General features: G+C 50.1%; 2 protein-coding genes across 5 annotated transcripts in view; one reads left to right on the top strand and one right to left on the bottom strand.

Moving 5' to 3' along the window:
- TRIM32 (tripartite motif containing 32) overlaps positions 1-14,131 on the bottom strand; it is a 477,288-nt gene that overhangs the window by 429,647 nt on the left and 33,510 nt on the right. The window lies entirely within an intron of this gene.
- ASTN2 (astrotactin 2) overlaps positions 1-14,131 on the top strand; it is a 327,690-nt gene that overhangs the window by 176,007 nt on the left and 137,552 nt on the right. For all 3 annotated transcript variants that reach the window (XM_061352931.1, XM_061352932.1, XM_061352933.1), the window contains 2 exons: positions 2,142-2,292; positions 13,636-13,802. In XM_061352931.1, the coding sequence (XP_061208915.1) occupies positions 2,142-2,292; positions 13,636-13,802 (318 nt within the window). The remainder of the gene's footprint in view (positions 1-2,141; positions 2,293-13,635; positions 13,803-14,131) is intronic.

Below are 14,131 nucleotides of genomic sequence, written 5' to 3' on the forward strand. Positions count from 1 at the left end.
AACCCCTTGAGAGGACCAGATGGGGCTGAGCTCTCTGGGTGGGCGGTGGAGGAGTTGTCATGTGTTTTAAATAATTCTCCCTACATTAATAAACAGTGTTTTTTGGTTAGTAAATACTCTGGGTAGTAACTAATATGCCCTTTCTCTCCCCAGCATCTCTCCAGCAGAAATATGTGCCCTGATCTAATGTATTCTTGCTGTTCTCACTCCCTCACTTCAGAGGAGCTGCAGATTCTGGTGGGAACAGAGTGCTAATAGAAAAGGGCCTCTAAAGATATTTGAAACATCACCAAGAAAGGACAAGAGGGAGATTGAGCTCCAAATATGCTGGAAAATCTAGGAGCTGGGCCAAGGAAAGGGGGAATATCGGAAGCTTGATCACCAAGAGGGAAATTGGGAAGCATTAACTGGGGTGGAAGCAGACAGTGTAGACATTAATTTGCTATGTGGGGTAACGATGCAGTCAGAGGCATCATGGAGGGCATGGAGCTACCGCTGTGCTGGGGCACCTCATCCACCTTGTTCCATGGTAGCAGAGAAGCTGCCCTCCATCCACCTCCCTAGAGCAGGGATGTGCCAATTCTTCTTGGTTTTATGGTGTTTTCCTTGTTGAAAGTCCCAGCTTCTGGAATGCTGTGATTGCCTGGAAATCTGGAAGCTGCCAAGGCATGACTTCCATGCTGCACAGGGCTTTCCATCTTTGGGTTTGGTGATAGAAACTGGGTAGTTTCTAGCCCTTTAGTTTGCAGGGAAAAGCTTGATTATACCCTAAAGGCTCAGAAAGCAGAAGGCAAATGTGGGGAAGGAAAAAAACCCAACCCACCCAGTGCTTGATTTATTTCAAAATCTCTCCATTTTTATGCCAATCTCATTATATATATATAATTTTTAATGCCTGACTCATGATTTTTAGGGGCTTTTGGTGTTGGCAAGGCTGTGTGCATGAGTGTGACTCTGCGTGTGCGTGCAGGGTCCCTCTGCTGATGGAGAATGCAGTGCTAGTACCACACAGCAGTGCTGTGGTCCTCAGGGACTGGTGAATATTCCTCCACCACTGTTTCATTGCCAAGCATGGGGTTATCAAATGAAAACCACCCCGAAACAGGGAGACCAGTACTGGGCATTGGGTCACTGTGTGGCTGCTTAGGTGCTGATGGGAGAGCAGGGGGGACTTGTGACTCCTGGCATTGCTTCAGGGCTTATTTTAAGGTCAGAGGGATCAGTGTTTATTTGCAGTCCTGTGTGTATAAGGGTCTAATAAGTAGCTTGTGGAGGTCAAGTCTTTTGCCATCAGTGACTTGTTCTGTGACCTTGGCTTAATCTCTTTGTCCTGTTGGTGAGATGATGATGGGATCTATTGGTCAAGATGGATTGCAAGTAGAGGTTAATATATAAAACGTTCTTTGGAGATGCTTAAAGCTCTTGACAAGCATCTGCGTTCCCTTGCTGGAGCCCAGCAGAAAGCAAAGTGCCTGGATGCTTTGTCACAGACAGAATCTGCTGTGCACAGGGCTCTCATGCTTCTTATGCTTTTCTCTTGCTTAAGAGGGCTGTCACAGCATGGCCATGCCAGCGGCTCTGCAGATCCATCATGGGCTTGAGCACAGCTGCAGTGAGCCATCCCCATCCCTGCATCCCCTGCTCCAGGTCACCCAGAGCCAAGCATGGGAATGAGCCACCACATCCACATCTTGGTGCAAAGCCAGGTTTCATGTGGAATTCCAGCTCTGGCAGTGTCCCTAGGTGATGGATGAGGAGTGGGTGCTCAGGGAGGCTTGTCCCAGGTGTGAAATGTCCAGGAGGAGTTTCACTGTTGTGGATTTGCTCTTGGCTAGTATGGGGTTGGAACCACACACACCACTCCAGGCTATTAATAAAGTACCTCTTCATTGCTAGTTTGCATGGAAATGGTAGATAGCATCTTTGAAACTCCGTAAGTGGTTGATTTTTATCAAGAATGTCACTTATGCAGCAAACGTCTTCCATACAGTATAATCACAAAGCCTTAATCCTCTTGGGAAGCTTCCTTTGACTTGGTTTTGCTAATTGGAATACCAGAGCAGCTCTCTTTATGGCTTCCCCTACCAATGCCATGTGTTCCCAGCTCCCTGCCAGCTCTAACGGTGCCTTTTCTCTCCAAGGGAAGAAGCGATGCTGTCCACCTACTTTGAAACCATCAATGACTTGCTCTCCTCCTTCGGGCCAGTCCGGGACTGCTCCCGCAACAACGGTGGCTGCACCCGCAACTTCAAGTGCGTTTCGGATCGCAAGGTGGACTCCACGGGCTGCGTGGTAGGTACACGGGTGCTCTTCCCAACTCTGGTGTCTGTTTGGGGGGGGGGGCAAAGCAAAGGGGGCATTGCCTGTCCCTCCCTAGGGATGTGGCCAAGGGGATGTATGTGTTGGTGGTGAGCTCTCCCCATCTCTGGGGCCTTGATAGCAGATCACATATGTCTGAAGGACCTCAGGGAAGCAGCCCAGGGGCTCAGATGAGCAGAAGAGAAAGGCTTGAGGCTGATGGTTGTTTTCCTGCTTGTCAAGAGAGCACAGACCTTGCCTTTAATCCTGCCGTGTGCTTCCCAGTGTTGGAGGAAGATGAAGCATCTCCACATCCCCTCCTGCTCTCGGCCTCCCTGGCACCCTCAGAGCTTTGATTTGTTTCTGAACATGTGTCTTGCCAGACAATCTACTGAGGCCCCTTCAAAAGACCTATTAGACCCTAGGCCATTAGTTTTCGGCAGAGGCTCTGAGATGCTCCAAGCTATTGATGTATGAAGGGGTTTCACTATGCTTCCAGGTGGGAGCAGCAGAGCTCAGCACCTCTCCCTGCTGTACCCCATCTGACCTTGACAGCAAAATCACCACTTCCTGGGGTAAAGATTGGACTTGATCATAAAGGTCTTTCCCAACCTGGTTGATTCCCTGTGTGTGGAGGTGGTGTGGGTCTGCTATGACACTGACACTTGGGGGCCGAGCCTTGGGAAGGTGCGTGAAACCCGGAGCATCCCTTGTTGTCTGAATGTTGTAGGAGCTCCCGCCTGCCCAGCAGTGGGTGGTGACCCCAGCGAGGGATCCAGAGCTTGCCCTTCACTCCACTGCCCTCCAAACCCATCCCTGCTGCTCCGAAGCCCCCCAAACCTCTGCCCCTTCCCTTCTGTCTGCAGGCTGAGCCCCCACTGCCCCATCCCTCCCACGTGAGCAGAGGCAGGAGTTAAGTGTCTCTTTATTTATTGAAGATGTTTACATGCGGCACAGGGAAAGGTCAGGCTGAAGCGGTGCTGTCCCGGGGGTGGCGTTTTCATTATCCCCTTCTCCGGTTGCTTGTTAAGGCCATTTAGCGCGACAGCCTCATGTGTCACCAGCAGCGCCTGGTGCCGTCTCCCCCTTGTGCTCCTCTCCTTTTCCCGTTGCCTTTTATTCCCTTTTCCAGCCTCCTTTTTACTCTATTTGGGGGGGGGGGTTCCCCCCTATTTTTGGGTGTTATTTTGCTCTCGACGCCAACGTGCCTCCCAGACACTGTCAGAAGCAATCGGGACTCAATCTCCCTGTGCCGCTGGGGGAAGAGATGCCTCTTTTTAGAAGCCAGGATATATTAAGATTGAAATTGTCAATAAATTACAGGCCTAGAGCTCCACGTGGCACATGGAGAGGTGGAAATTGACAACTGTGTCACTCAGAGAGAATAACCCCCTGCTCTGTAATGCCTAACAGAGGCTTTATGCAGAGGATAAACTGTACACAGCGGGCAGCAGGGGAGGATGGAGATGCAGCAGGAGCCATTCTCTGGAGTACATCACCTCCCAGGAAGCTATGAGTAAGAGGGGACACATGGGAACCAGGGCATCCCCTGTCCTCCTGCTCCCAGGGCTATGCGTCCAATGGGAACAGGAGATAATTGCAGAGATGCTCATCTTTACCCCCTTCTGCTTTTCACCCCCTTTTCTCCCCACTGCAGAAGCATGAGGCTGCTCTGCCCATCTTCAAAACCCTTCAGCCATGGGGTGAAGCCCCCCCAGCTCCTCAGTCTCAGCTGCAGAGGACAACAGAGCTGAGCTCCCTGTGGAGAGTTTGGAGATGCTGCTGCATCCCACCACCGGTCCACATCTCTCCCTGCTTCCCATGGCGCTGTCACCAGAGGCACAGTGCTCCATCCCTCCCAGCATTCCCAACCCTGTTTTACACTCTCAGCCTGCTTGTAGGCCCTAAGAAACATGGAACAGAGGTCTGGAAGACACTGACCCATGTTTCTGACCATGGTCCATGGCCATTGTCTGGTGAAAAGCCTAACGGGTGTCCAGACAGTGCTGCCCCCAGCCCTGTGTCTTGCTCATGGTGTTAAGTCATAGGTGATGGAAGTTGAGTTTTGGAGCTTGCTGCATCCCCAGTGTGTCACCTTTCGGTACCTTCTGCACTGTGTAGCACATCCCTTCCTCATCCCAACCCTGTTCCTGGAGCCTTCTGGGTGCGAGCAGCACTTCCAATGCGAGCAGGGATGGGGTCGTGGGGTTGTCAGTTAGTTTTAGAGCTGAACTGCTGCGAACTCCCTTTGCCAATTTGGTAAGTGCTGTGGGCAATATCAGGATGTAATTTAATTAAGCTCTCCCCTTTTTATGGAGTTCAGGGAGCATTTGCCTACTAATTTTAGCACTAGGCTTGCTCCAGCTTTACTCTGGACACTGTTTTGCAAATCAGGACATGTTGTTAATCTTTAGCAGTCAACAGTGTATTAATTTGCTGAGGACCACAGAAGTACATAATCAGTGGTTCATCAATCAAGGCTAAATCCAACAAATGTTCCAGACAGGTACTGAGCATAAAATACAGAGGCAGCCTTGTAAGCAATTAATACACAGCAGAGCTGGAGCCCAGCCGCTCAACCAGGGAGCAGCACAAATCTCAAGGATTTCTTATTCCTTTTATATATAATCATCATCTGTTACCAGCTTCGCTGGGCCTTTGATACGGCTTCCAGTAATTCTGCGAGGACTTGGGGATGCATTTATCTCTGGGTTCTTTAGCAGCGTGGGCTCTGCCATTACCTGATTGTTTGGCTTTAAAAAGACTCAGTTAAAAGGTGGAGGGTGGTTTGATGCAGCTCGTGGTGGAGCATCTCTGAGGACACTGCCATTGGGCTTAGGAAGGAGAAAAGAGGGTGCTGCTTTGCATAGTTATATGCGAGGGATCATCTACAAGACCCCAAAGGCTCTACAGTGCGGTCCCCAACTTCCATCCCATACTTCCCATGGGGATGGGCCTTTTCCCCCCCCTAAATCTCATGGCTTTTGTGTTGTTTTGACGTGTACCCAGTAGATGGCATTAGTGCCTAAAGGCTTCCTGCCATCCTTTTCTTATCGGAGGCCTTTTTCATTTGAGTAACTTTAAGGACGAGCTGCAACCTTGCAAAGACCTTGGCATTGCTAACTGGAGCCTTGTCTTTAAGCCCCACCTGAAACATAACAACGCTATCCCCAAGCTCTAGAAAACCTGATTCTGTGCTGCTTTTCCTAGAATTCCTGTTGGGTTTGTGGAATATCCCAAGAAAACAAAATCCCAGTGAGCTTCTCTAAACCTCTCTGCGCATTGAGTCCACTGTGTTTCAGACTACCTTGCAGGGATCACAGTAAACCAGGATTAAGTGTGCTGAAGGAATAAGTGATTATTGCTAGTAGAGGAGAATATATATTGAGATATGTATGTATTGCTGTTCCCCTCTACTGGCACAGCAGTAGCTGCTCAGCTCAGAGGGAGGATGCTGAAGGAAGAGAAGCGCTTAACCTTCATGTGTTGGTGATTTATAATTCGAGATGAAAACCTGTGAATTGGCCCTGAGGGACTGAAGGGAACACCTGTAAAATGGCTTTAATTCAGGTTTCCCCACCTGTCTCTCAGCATGGTTTCACTCACTGATGCCAATCCTCTCATCCACCTGGGGAGAAGAAGGCTGCTTGCATCTGCCACCCCATGGCCCTGCCTGTTTGAGAGCCCCAGCAAGGCAGGATTGCAGCCTCAAGGGAATAAGAGGGGTGATGCCTGCCGATGTTGGTGACTTAATCTTTTAGGTTGGAAGAGAATGATGTGCGCCATAGAAGCCCAAAGATGTTGGCTCCATCCCACCTTGGGAGGGGTGTCAGGAAGGGGTAGGAGAGCCCATCAAGCTGGGTGCTGCTGTTCTGCACAGACATGAAAACCTGCTGATGATCATCCTGCTCTCAGGCTGGGGCTCCTCTAGCACAGATTTGTGTCTAAATTGAGTGAGGAAAAGGTATGTTTTGCCTACAAGGACCATGTGAACTGTTCTTTTCCATGGTCACAGGGTCAGCCCATTAGGCAGGAGGCTTTCTTGGGCTCAGCAGTGTGCAGAAGGGAGAGCATCTACTACCAATGTCTCTGAATGAAGTTGTGGCCCACGGTGACACTGGTGTGGAGCTGATCCCAGCCTTTATAGATACAGAAGGAGAAACTTGGCATGGTCCACACAGGCACCTAACCTTAACACAGCCTGTCTGGAGCTAATCCTTTTCTTTAGCTCTTTTCCACATCAAACTGATGGGCTGTTCCTTGGCTGCTGCTGAGCGGGGCAGGGAAATGGCTTCATTTAAGAGAGTAACTGTTCAGGTTGAAATGGGATTAGAAGTGAAGGAGGAGGACAGTTGCTCCCATCTCCTCCTTTCAGCACAAGTCACCCAGAGGTGGCTCAGGGACCATGAGGGGTTGATTGTACCTCAGAATGAAGTGGATGGTGCTGAGAACTGATATCCCTGGGGGGAAACTGGGTGAAACGTCCAAAATCTTTTGGTTCAAAGCATCTCCTTTCTCTGAATGCTGGATTCATTGAATGTTCAATTCCAGCACTGGAATGTTCAATTCCAGCATTGGAATGTTCAATTCCAGCATTATCATCTAGGACTTTACGTTACACATCACGTTATCCCAGTGTGGAGCCTGAAATGAGAACAAAATCAGGCGGTGGAAAGCAAACAATTTCAACCTCATCAAAGTGAAACACTCTCCTAATTTCCCAATGAATTTTGAGCTGTAATTGATGGACTCTCACAAAACACTGAAGCTTCATCAAATCTACATTTTTTCTGACAGACAATTGTTCACTGAAGAATAAAACCTCATCCTTACGAGGCACCCAACTCATTAAGTTAGAGATGCTCAAGCAAGGGCAGGGAGATGGGGAGGGAACAGATCCCCTCTGATCCCTTTAAAGTTTAGCTGGCTCCCTGAAGCAGATGACTCCCTGTTCACATTATGGTTGGAAGCAGCAAGTCCCCTCCCCAGGAGCCTGTGGGTTTGGATTTACCTCATTTACCTGTGATAAAAATGGGATTTGAGGATGACAGAGAAGTAAAGACTGGTAAAAGCTGCTGTGGTTGATACCGGCCATGGAAGGGAGCACATGGGGAGCCCACCACCCACCTGCCTTTGCTCACAGTGCTTCAGAAGGGGTTTGCATCATGTCATAAGGTGATGGACAGGTTTAAAAGCAAGTGGAATAGCTCAGGAAGCACTGAGGTGAGCTGGAGGTATTCGTTTGTGCCTGGGAGGAAGTAGCTTGGGTGATAAAAGCCCCATTTGCTCCAGTGTTGGCTTTTCCAGCAGTGTTCCTCAAAGGGCTTAGCTGGCTCCAGCCCTTTTCCCCTCTGATCCCCACCATACTGGGATGCTTCATGTGTTGTGATTGAAGCTAGGTTGGGTCTTTGGGTTTGGGTTGAGTTGTAGGATTTGGTGTGTTGTGGCTGGGCTGTACCCTGGATGTCAGGGGGAGCAGGAGTTGAGTTTCTGGTCTCCTGAATGTTGTTGGAGGTGCCAGCCTCTGCTATGCCTAGGAAAGGAGATGCCCTGAGGGGCAGGAGATGCTAGAACACCTCTAAGTGTGCTGTTGGTGTCTTCAGGAAGGGAAGCAGCTGTGGGGTATCCACTAGTTTGATTTCCTTGCTCCAGGAGCTCTGCACACTTATATCTGTGTACATGTATCTGTTCAAGCATCCCATCAACTGCTTGAAACAAGTCCATCCCACTTTGAATTGAGATGCTGACATACACATGGTGACTTGTGCAGGAGGGTCCATGTGAGAGCTGTGTAGTGGTCAGAGGTGAGGAGATGGTGCTTCATTGCCCAAGCTTTGGTCTCCTCCATGGAGCCATGAGGCTAAAATAATGATTGATGATCTTGAAAGGGAAAAGGAAGCGGGGGGGGGAGAGGAAGTAAGAGTGGGAAGATAATGACTTATTTCTGAAAGCAGTTGTAATGTTTTCCTCTGGGAAGGATGCTCCCCACAGTGGGGCATTGGGGAGGGTGGTGGTGAGGACATCGCTGCCCTCAGGCAGGGGTGGCCCTGGAGAGAGATGGCCTGGAGGTGATGGGCACTTTAGTGACCTAAGGCTAAGTCACTAACATCAGGTTTAATATTAGGCAAGGAGGGATAAATCCCACCCATAGAGACCAGGCTGTGTGCAGCCAGACTCTGGTCCTGCTGCTGCTGAAGAGCGTTGATCACTGGAACCTTCTAAGCCAGGAAAGCAAAGGCTGAAGTTGTTTGAATATATATATATATATATAAGTGTGTGTCTGTATATATATATATATATATATATGGACATAAAAGAGTTTACTGCATTTGTATAATTTCTGAGCTCCAACAACTGCATTTGTATCAGTTCTGAACTCCAACAAACAAATAAATACATGCCAGTGCATAGTTTGGAGCTCATTAAACTGCTGGCACTTGCTTGTACCTCAGCAGTGCTTCAGATCCATGTTCTTGTCTTATGCTGAAGAGGTTCCTGGGTGAGGAGTGGTGATGCCTTGGGATAAAATGGGTTCATTAGGACTTTTGGACATTGCACTCTGCAGCACTGAGTCCTGGGTCTCACCTCTGGATGCATCCAGACATTGGTGTGTGGTACCGGAGTGCAGTGGGAGCGGGCTCGCCTGAGCATCACCTCTGATACCCCAGTCCAGAAGTTCCCGACAAAAAGGCAGCTAATGTTGAGAAAACAGAGCAGAATAATGACAAGGGCAGTTTAGTCTCTATAGAAACAGTTTATTAGAGTCTTGTCTTTAAACTTAACGGAAGAGAGGAGCTGAGGTGGGAAACCCTGGCAGGCAGCTCACATAAAGAGCTGGTGTGCTCTCATCTGGGGGATCCGTGGCAGTAATGACACTTTATTTTCAGTGATCCCCTCACCCATCTCACTGCTAATGAGCTCTCTAAATGAGAAAGTGAGCAAATGCCCTTTACTTTCCTAACACAAGCAGGGACTCATTCAGATACTGCTTCAGATACTACTGTTCAGGTACTTGTTTTCCTCAGAGACAATTGGTACGGGTTTCAGTGGATTCTTCTTTTCTCTCCCCTTGAGCAAGCTGCTCTAGTGGAAGGAGTCCCTGCCCACTGCAGGGGTTGGAGTTGGATGAGCTTTAAAGTCCCTTCCAACACAAAGCAGGCTGAGGTTCAATGATTCTTCTCCTGCTGTGTTTGCTCTGACCATGCTGAGGATGGTGGTGGTGGGCAGAGGAGCTGTGCTGTGTCCTGGTGGCAGGAGGCCACATGCTGATGGTGCCATGCACTGTGCTGGGGTGGCAGCGCTGGACACAGACATCCCATCTGGTTCCAAACCATGGTGCTGTTCATCAGTGGTGCTGGCTCTGGTGGCATCCCAAGGATGCAGCCTGTCCTGCCAGCTCTGCCGCTCCGCGTCACCTTGGAGATGTCATTTAAAGGGTGAAAAAAGCCCATTTCTCCAAACCCCAGCTAGAAACAGCACTTCATTATTCAGCACAGCCTTTCCCCATGCATACCTGCAGTCTGTTTGCTGACTGCCATCACAAACAGAAAGACCTTGGGTGGTGTGGTGGGGCAAGGACGATTCTATCAGCCAAACCCCACTGAGCTGCCCACAGTTCCTCTTTCAGCAGCAGCAGCAGGGTTTGGTTCTTGTGGCTGTGGCTCACATTGAGCCTGCAGGATCTCTATTATCAGTGCTAAAGCACAAGTGGAGAAGAAACTGAGTTTTCTTTCTGAATCCCAAGAGCAATTTTCAGGGCTGGACGTTGTCAAAGAGAAACCAATTCACTTGTGTGTAGACGAAGTGGATTTCCAAGGTTGTGGCATTACATTTGTGTGCTAACCAGCTTCTCCCTGGCTTTTCAGAGCAGAGCATGAGCTGGAGTCTCCCCTTACCTCTCTCTTCCCCTCTGTAACACGGATTAATACCAGACTCTCTTCCCAAGCTCCAAGGTAGTTTTGCTTGTCAGATCCACAGATGAAGGATGCCCTGGGAGTTTGAAGCCAGTTCCCAAGCAGTGCAGGTCTAACATGAGAAACCACAAACAGCTTTTTCTTTTGACTTGCTGTCTAATGGCTCGTAGGATCCTCTTGCCTCCCTGGATAAATGGATTCATCCTGTGCTCGGATGAGGGAAAGGCAGAGGCTTTGGGTACCACATCTCACCAGCTTTCCACCCATCAGGGAGGGATGTGTCACCCATGATCGCCCAGATGGAGTTATTGATTGAGTTGCTTATTGATTTCCTAATCATTTTCCCTACACAGCCCCCCATCCTGTGTCACTGCCAAGGGAGATCACAAATGGAACTGCAGCTGAATTGATGGGGGATTGATTAAAGCTCACTGTAATTATTGGTTCTCTGCTGCCTGAGCCAGACAAATCAATGTCAGCAATAACAGATCCGGCCCTTTATACAAGCCCCGTGAGCCCTGGTTTTGTTAAGCCCACCTGGGAGCCCAGATTGACCCTTCAGCACAGCCCAGGGAGTTGGGATTAGCACAGGTTGGCTTTTTCCTTGCTCATTTCTGACTACTGTGAGCAAGAGTGTAGTTGTACCCAAATGGGCTTTAGTTTTTCCTCTGCTTTGTGACATCCTGATTGCAAATCCTCATCTCCAGGGGCAGGGAAGTCTGTAACAGAGTTTTCTTGTGCCCAACAGTTGCTCCATCTATATTCATCCCTGCAAACCCCTTTGTGTTGAGGCTGTTGCCTTTCCTGCCATCTCCCTGTTGGTTTTCCTGCCTGGCACTAATCGTGGAGCTCACTGGTTCCCTTGCTTTGCCCAGCACCTTTGTCCCACACAGCCCTAGCAAGCAGGGACACCTCCTTATGTCCCTGCTTTGTGTTCCCAAAGCTTTCTGTCCCTGGAGAGCTTCTTGCTGCAACGCAGCAGCTGGAGAGCCGGCTCTGTGCCGAGCTGGGGTGGATGTGTCGGGGATGCTTTCTTCTGCAAATGTTGTGCTGAGCTGTTTGCTTGCCATAATTAATGTGTATTAAGATGCATAATTACAAACAGAAAGGAAACACGTTTTATTGATGATTAAAAGCCCAAATGGGAGGAATATCCCAAGGGTGGCCTCGAGCAGAGTGGGGCTAAGGGCATGGGGAGGGGGGGGGTGACCTGCTAACCCAGTCCTGGGGGAAAAGCCGTCATCTTCCTCTGCGGGGTGGGGAAGATGCTGAGCTCAGCACATGGATCAGTGCCAGGGTGAGAGCTCCAAATGACAGCTCAGAAGAGCTCTGGCTCTGATCCTGCAGCTCCTTCTGACTTGAGGTCCCATCCAGTTGCCTTCAATGCCCTGGAGGGTCCCTCGGGAGCTCCAGAGAGGAACTTGGGCAGAACCCCAGACCTCCCCATCCCCGTCGGCATAGGGGGAGCAGCAGAGAGGCGGATGCGGTGCCATGGAGCGGAAGATGCTGTTTGCAGTCAGCCCTCCCTGTCCCCCAGGGAGATGTGCTGCTGCCAATTTGCACAGCCCTTATTCTTACAGCAGGGCCTGCAGACGTGGAGGGGACCACAGGGGAGGAGTGTTGGAGCTGTGGATTCACTCACACACACACTTATGCTGATCCTGTTTCCCAGGCAGCTCGGCGGTGAAAAGCACAGATTGTTCCAAGTGTCCTCTCCTCCTTCGTATTTATTCTGTGTACGCGGCTCCAAAGCTTCCTGCTCCTATGTCTGCTGCTGCTTCGTGCCTAGGCAGGCTTACTGTTCCCCAAGCTGTCCCTCTGGGGCTCTGCCTGTGCCCTGCCTGCTCTGCAGACACAGGCAGCATCCTGTTCCAAGGCCCTTTGCTGCCAGCATCCTTTGGCTAGAAAAGCCTCATGCCTCTCAGCCTTCCCTTGCCTCCCCTTCCCACCTTATCCAGGGAAGGTGGTGAGGTTCGCAAGGTCCACCTGAGCTTCAGAGCAGAGGGCATGAAGCCAGCAAGGTGTCAGAGGAACACTGGGTATGGAAATGCTTGAGACATCACAGAAGACAGGGCAGAAGCAGCGTTGATGCTGCTGCCATATGGAAATGGCTCTGGGTTTCTAGGAGGTGAAGAGAAACTTCTCATTGCTTGGATGACGTGGGCCAGGGCTCCCTAAAGCATCATTGATGTCACATGCAGACAGTTTGCTCCTCGAGTAGCTAAGAGTGAGTCCTATAAGAACATTGCTGCTGTTGGAAGCAGGGTCCAGAGCATCCTGAACTTATATATTAATATGTACAGCATTTTGCTCACATGGAAAATTGATTTTCTTTTTTAACCACAAAGTATAGTGGCTTTATAACATTTCTTCTGCTTGACAAGAGGCCATTTATAACCTGCCTTCATCACTACCTGTACAAGCTCCAGTCTAACCCATCTTCAAGGAATTCCATAATGCATTTTTAATTGCCAGCTGCTCCTGGACAAGATTTATGTATTTTTTCCAAGGACTGGCCCTTTTGTTGGTGCTTGCGTGTGTGTGTTTGGTGAAAAGGGATAAATAGCACCAGTGCAATAATGCTCTAATCCGGGTGACTATTGGTGGCATTTTCCGCCTGATGGCTTTTGTCTTCTGGGACAAGGAAAACCAGCTGGGAAACAGGAATTAAACCCAGCAGCAGCTCACTGACTTCTGTGAATCGGCATGGTTCTCTTGGCTGTGGAAAACTGATGAGATGGGCTGTGATCCTGCCTCCACCACCGGCTCCTCCCATGGGAGGCAGCAAGATGCTTGCGGCAAGGGTTGGGGCTGGATGATCTTAAGGTCCCATCCCACCCAACCCATTCTATGGTTCTGCATTAGGGAGGTTGTCACCTTCACCCCACACGGACTTGAGGATTCATTGCTGTGTAATTCTGCTGCCTTGAGGATTTGACCCTCCTCCAGAGGAAGGATGGGGAGTGAGGTTTTCACAGCAGACCTCGTCCTTGCCCTGTGGTCCTTGCCTCTTCCCCAGCAGCTGTGCAAGGTGATGCATGGCCCTTGGGGCTGCCCCATTCATCATTCATAGAATCACAGAATTGTTTAAAGGACCTTAAGATCATCCAGCTGTAACCCCCCTGCCATGGGCAGGGACGCCTCACACTAGACCATGGGACCCAAGACTCTGTCTAACCTGGCCTTGATGAACACTGCCAGGGATGGAGCATTACCACTTCTCTGGGCACCCTGTGCCACCACCTCAGCACCCTCACAGTAAAGAGCTTCTTCCTTACATCTAACCTGAACTTCCCCTGTTTCAGTTTGAACCCATCACCCTTTGTCTTGTCATTCTTGGGTGAGCTCTGCCCAAGGAGGGCACCCACCAGGCTATGGCTCCAGGCTCTGTGAGGACCTTAACGCATCCCATGTCTCTCTGCAGTGTCCTGAGGACCTCCGACCCATGAAGGATGGCACCGGTTGCTACGACTACTCCAAAGGGATCGATTGCTCGGATGGCTTCAATGGTGGCTGCGAGCAGCTCTGTCTGCAGCAGACTCTTCCTCTGCCCCATGACCCCTCGTCCAGCACCATCTTCATGTTCTGCGGGTGAGTCCCTTCCAATGCTCCATCTCTCACTTGTACATAGATAACCTGTGCCCATTCCCATCCCTGCCAACCCTCCTGCCCCACAGTCCCCAAACCAGTGTACCCAGAGAGCATTTTCATGTGTCCAGAGAGGGTTTTCTTGGGTGCCCAAGGAACTTTAGGCTGTTTATGGAGCTGATTTCCAGTAGGGAATAGAAGCACCTGGTTTGCCTGCAGGCAAAAGCATATGGGAGCGCACAGAGCACTGTGAGCAGCTGCAGCTTCCTCCTCTCCCCCTCTGTGTGACGGCACAGTTTGATCTGTGACTCACTGTGAGGGGACCCAAAAAC

Source organism: Neopsephotus bourkii, unplaced genomic scaffold (assembly GCF_033783945.1).
Source record: "Neopsephotus bourkii isolate Nb327-2 ecotype Australia unplaced genomic scaffold, CSIRO-AGI_Nbou_v1 NB_659, whole genome shotgun sequence".
Lineage (NCBI taxonomy): Eukaryota > Metazoa > Chordata > Aves > Psittaciformes > Psittacidae > Neopsephotus > Neopsephotus bourkii.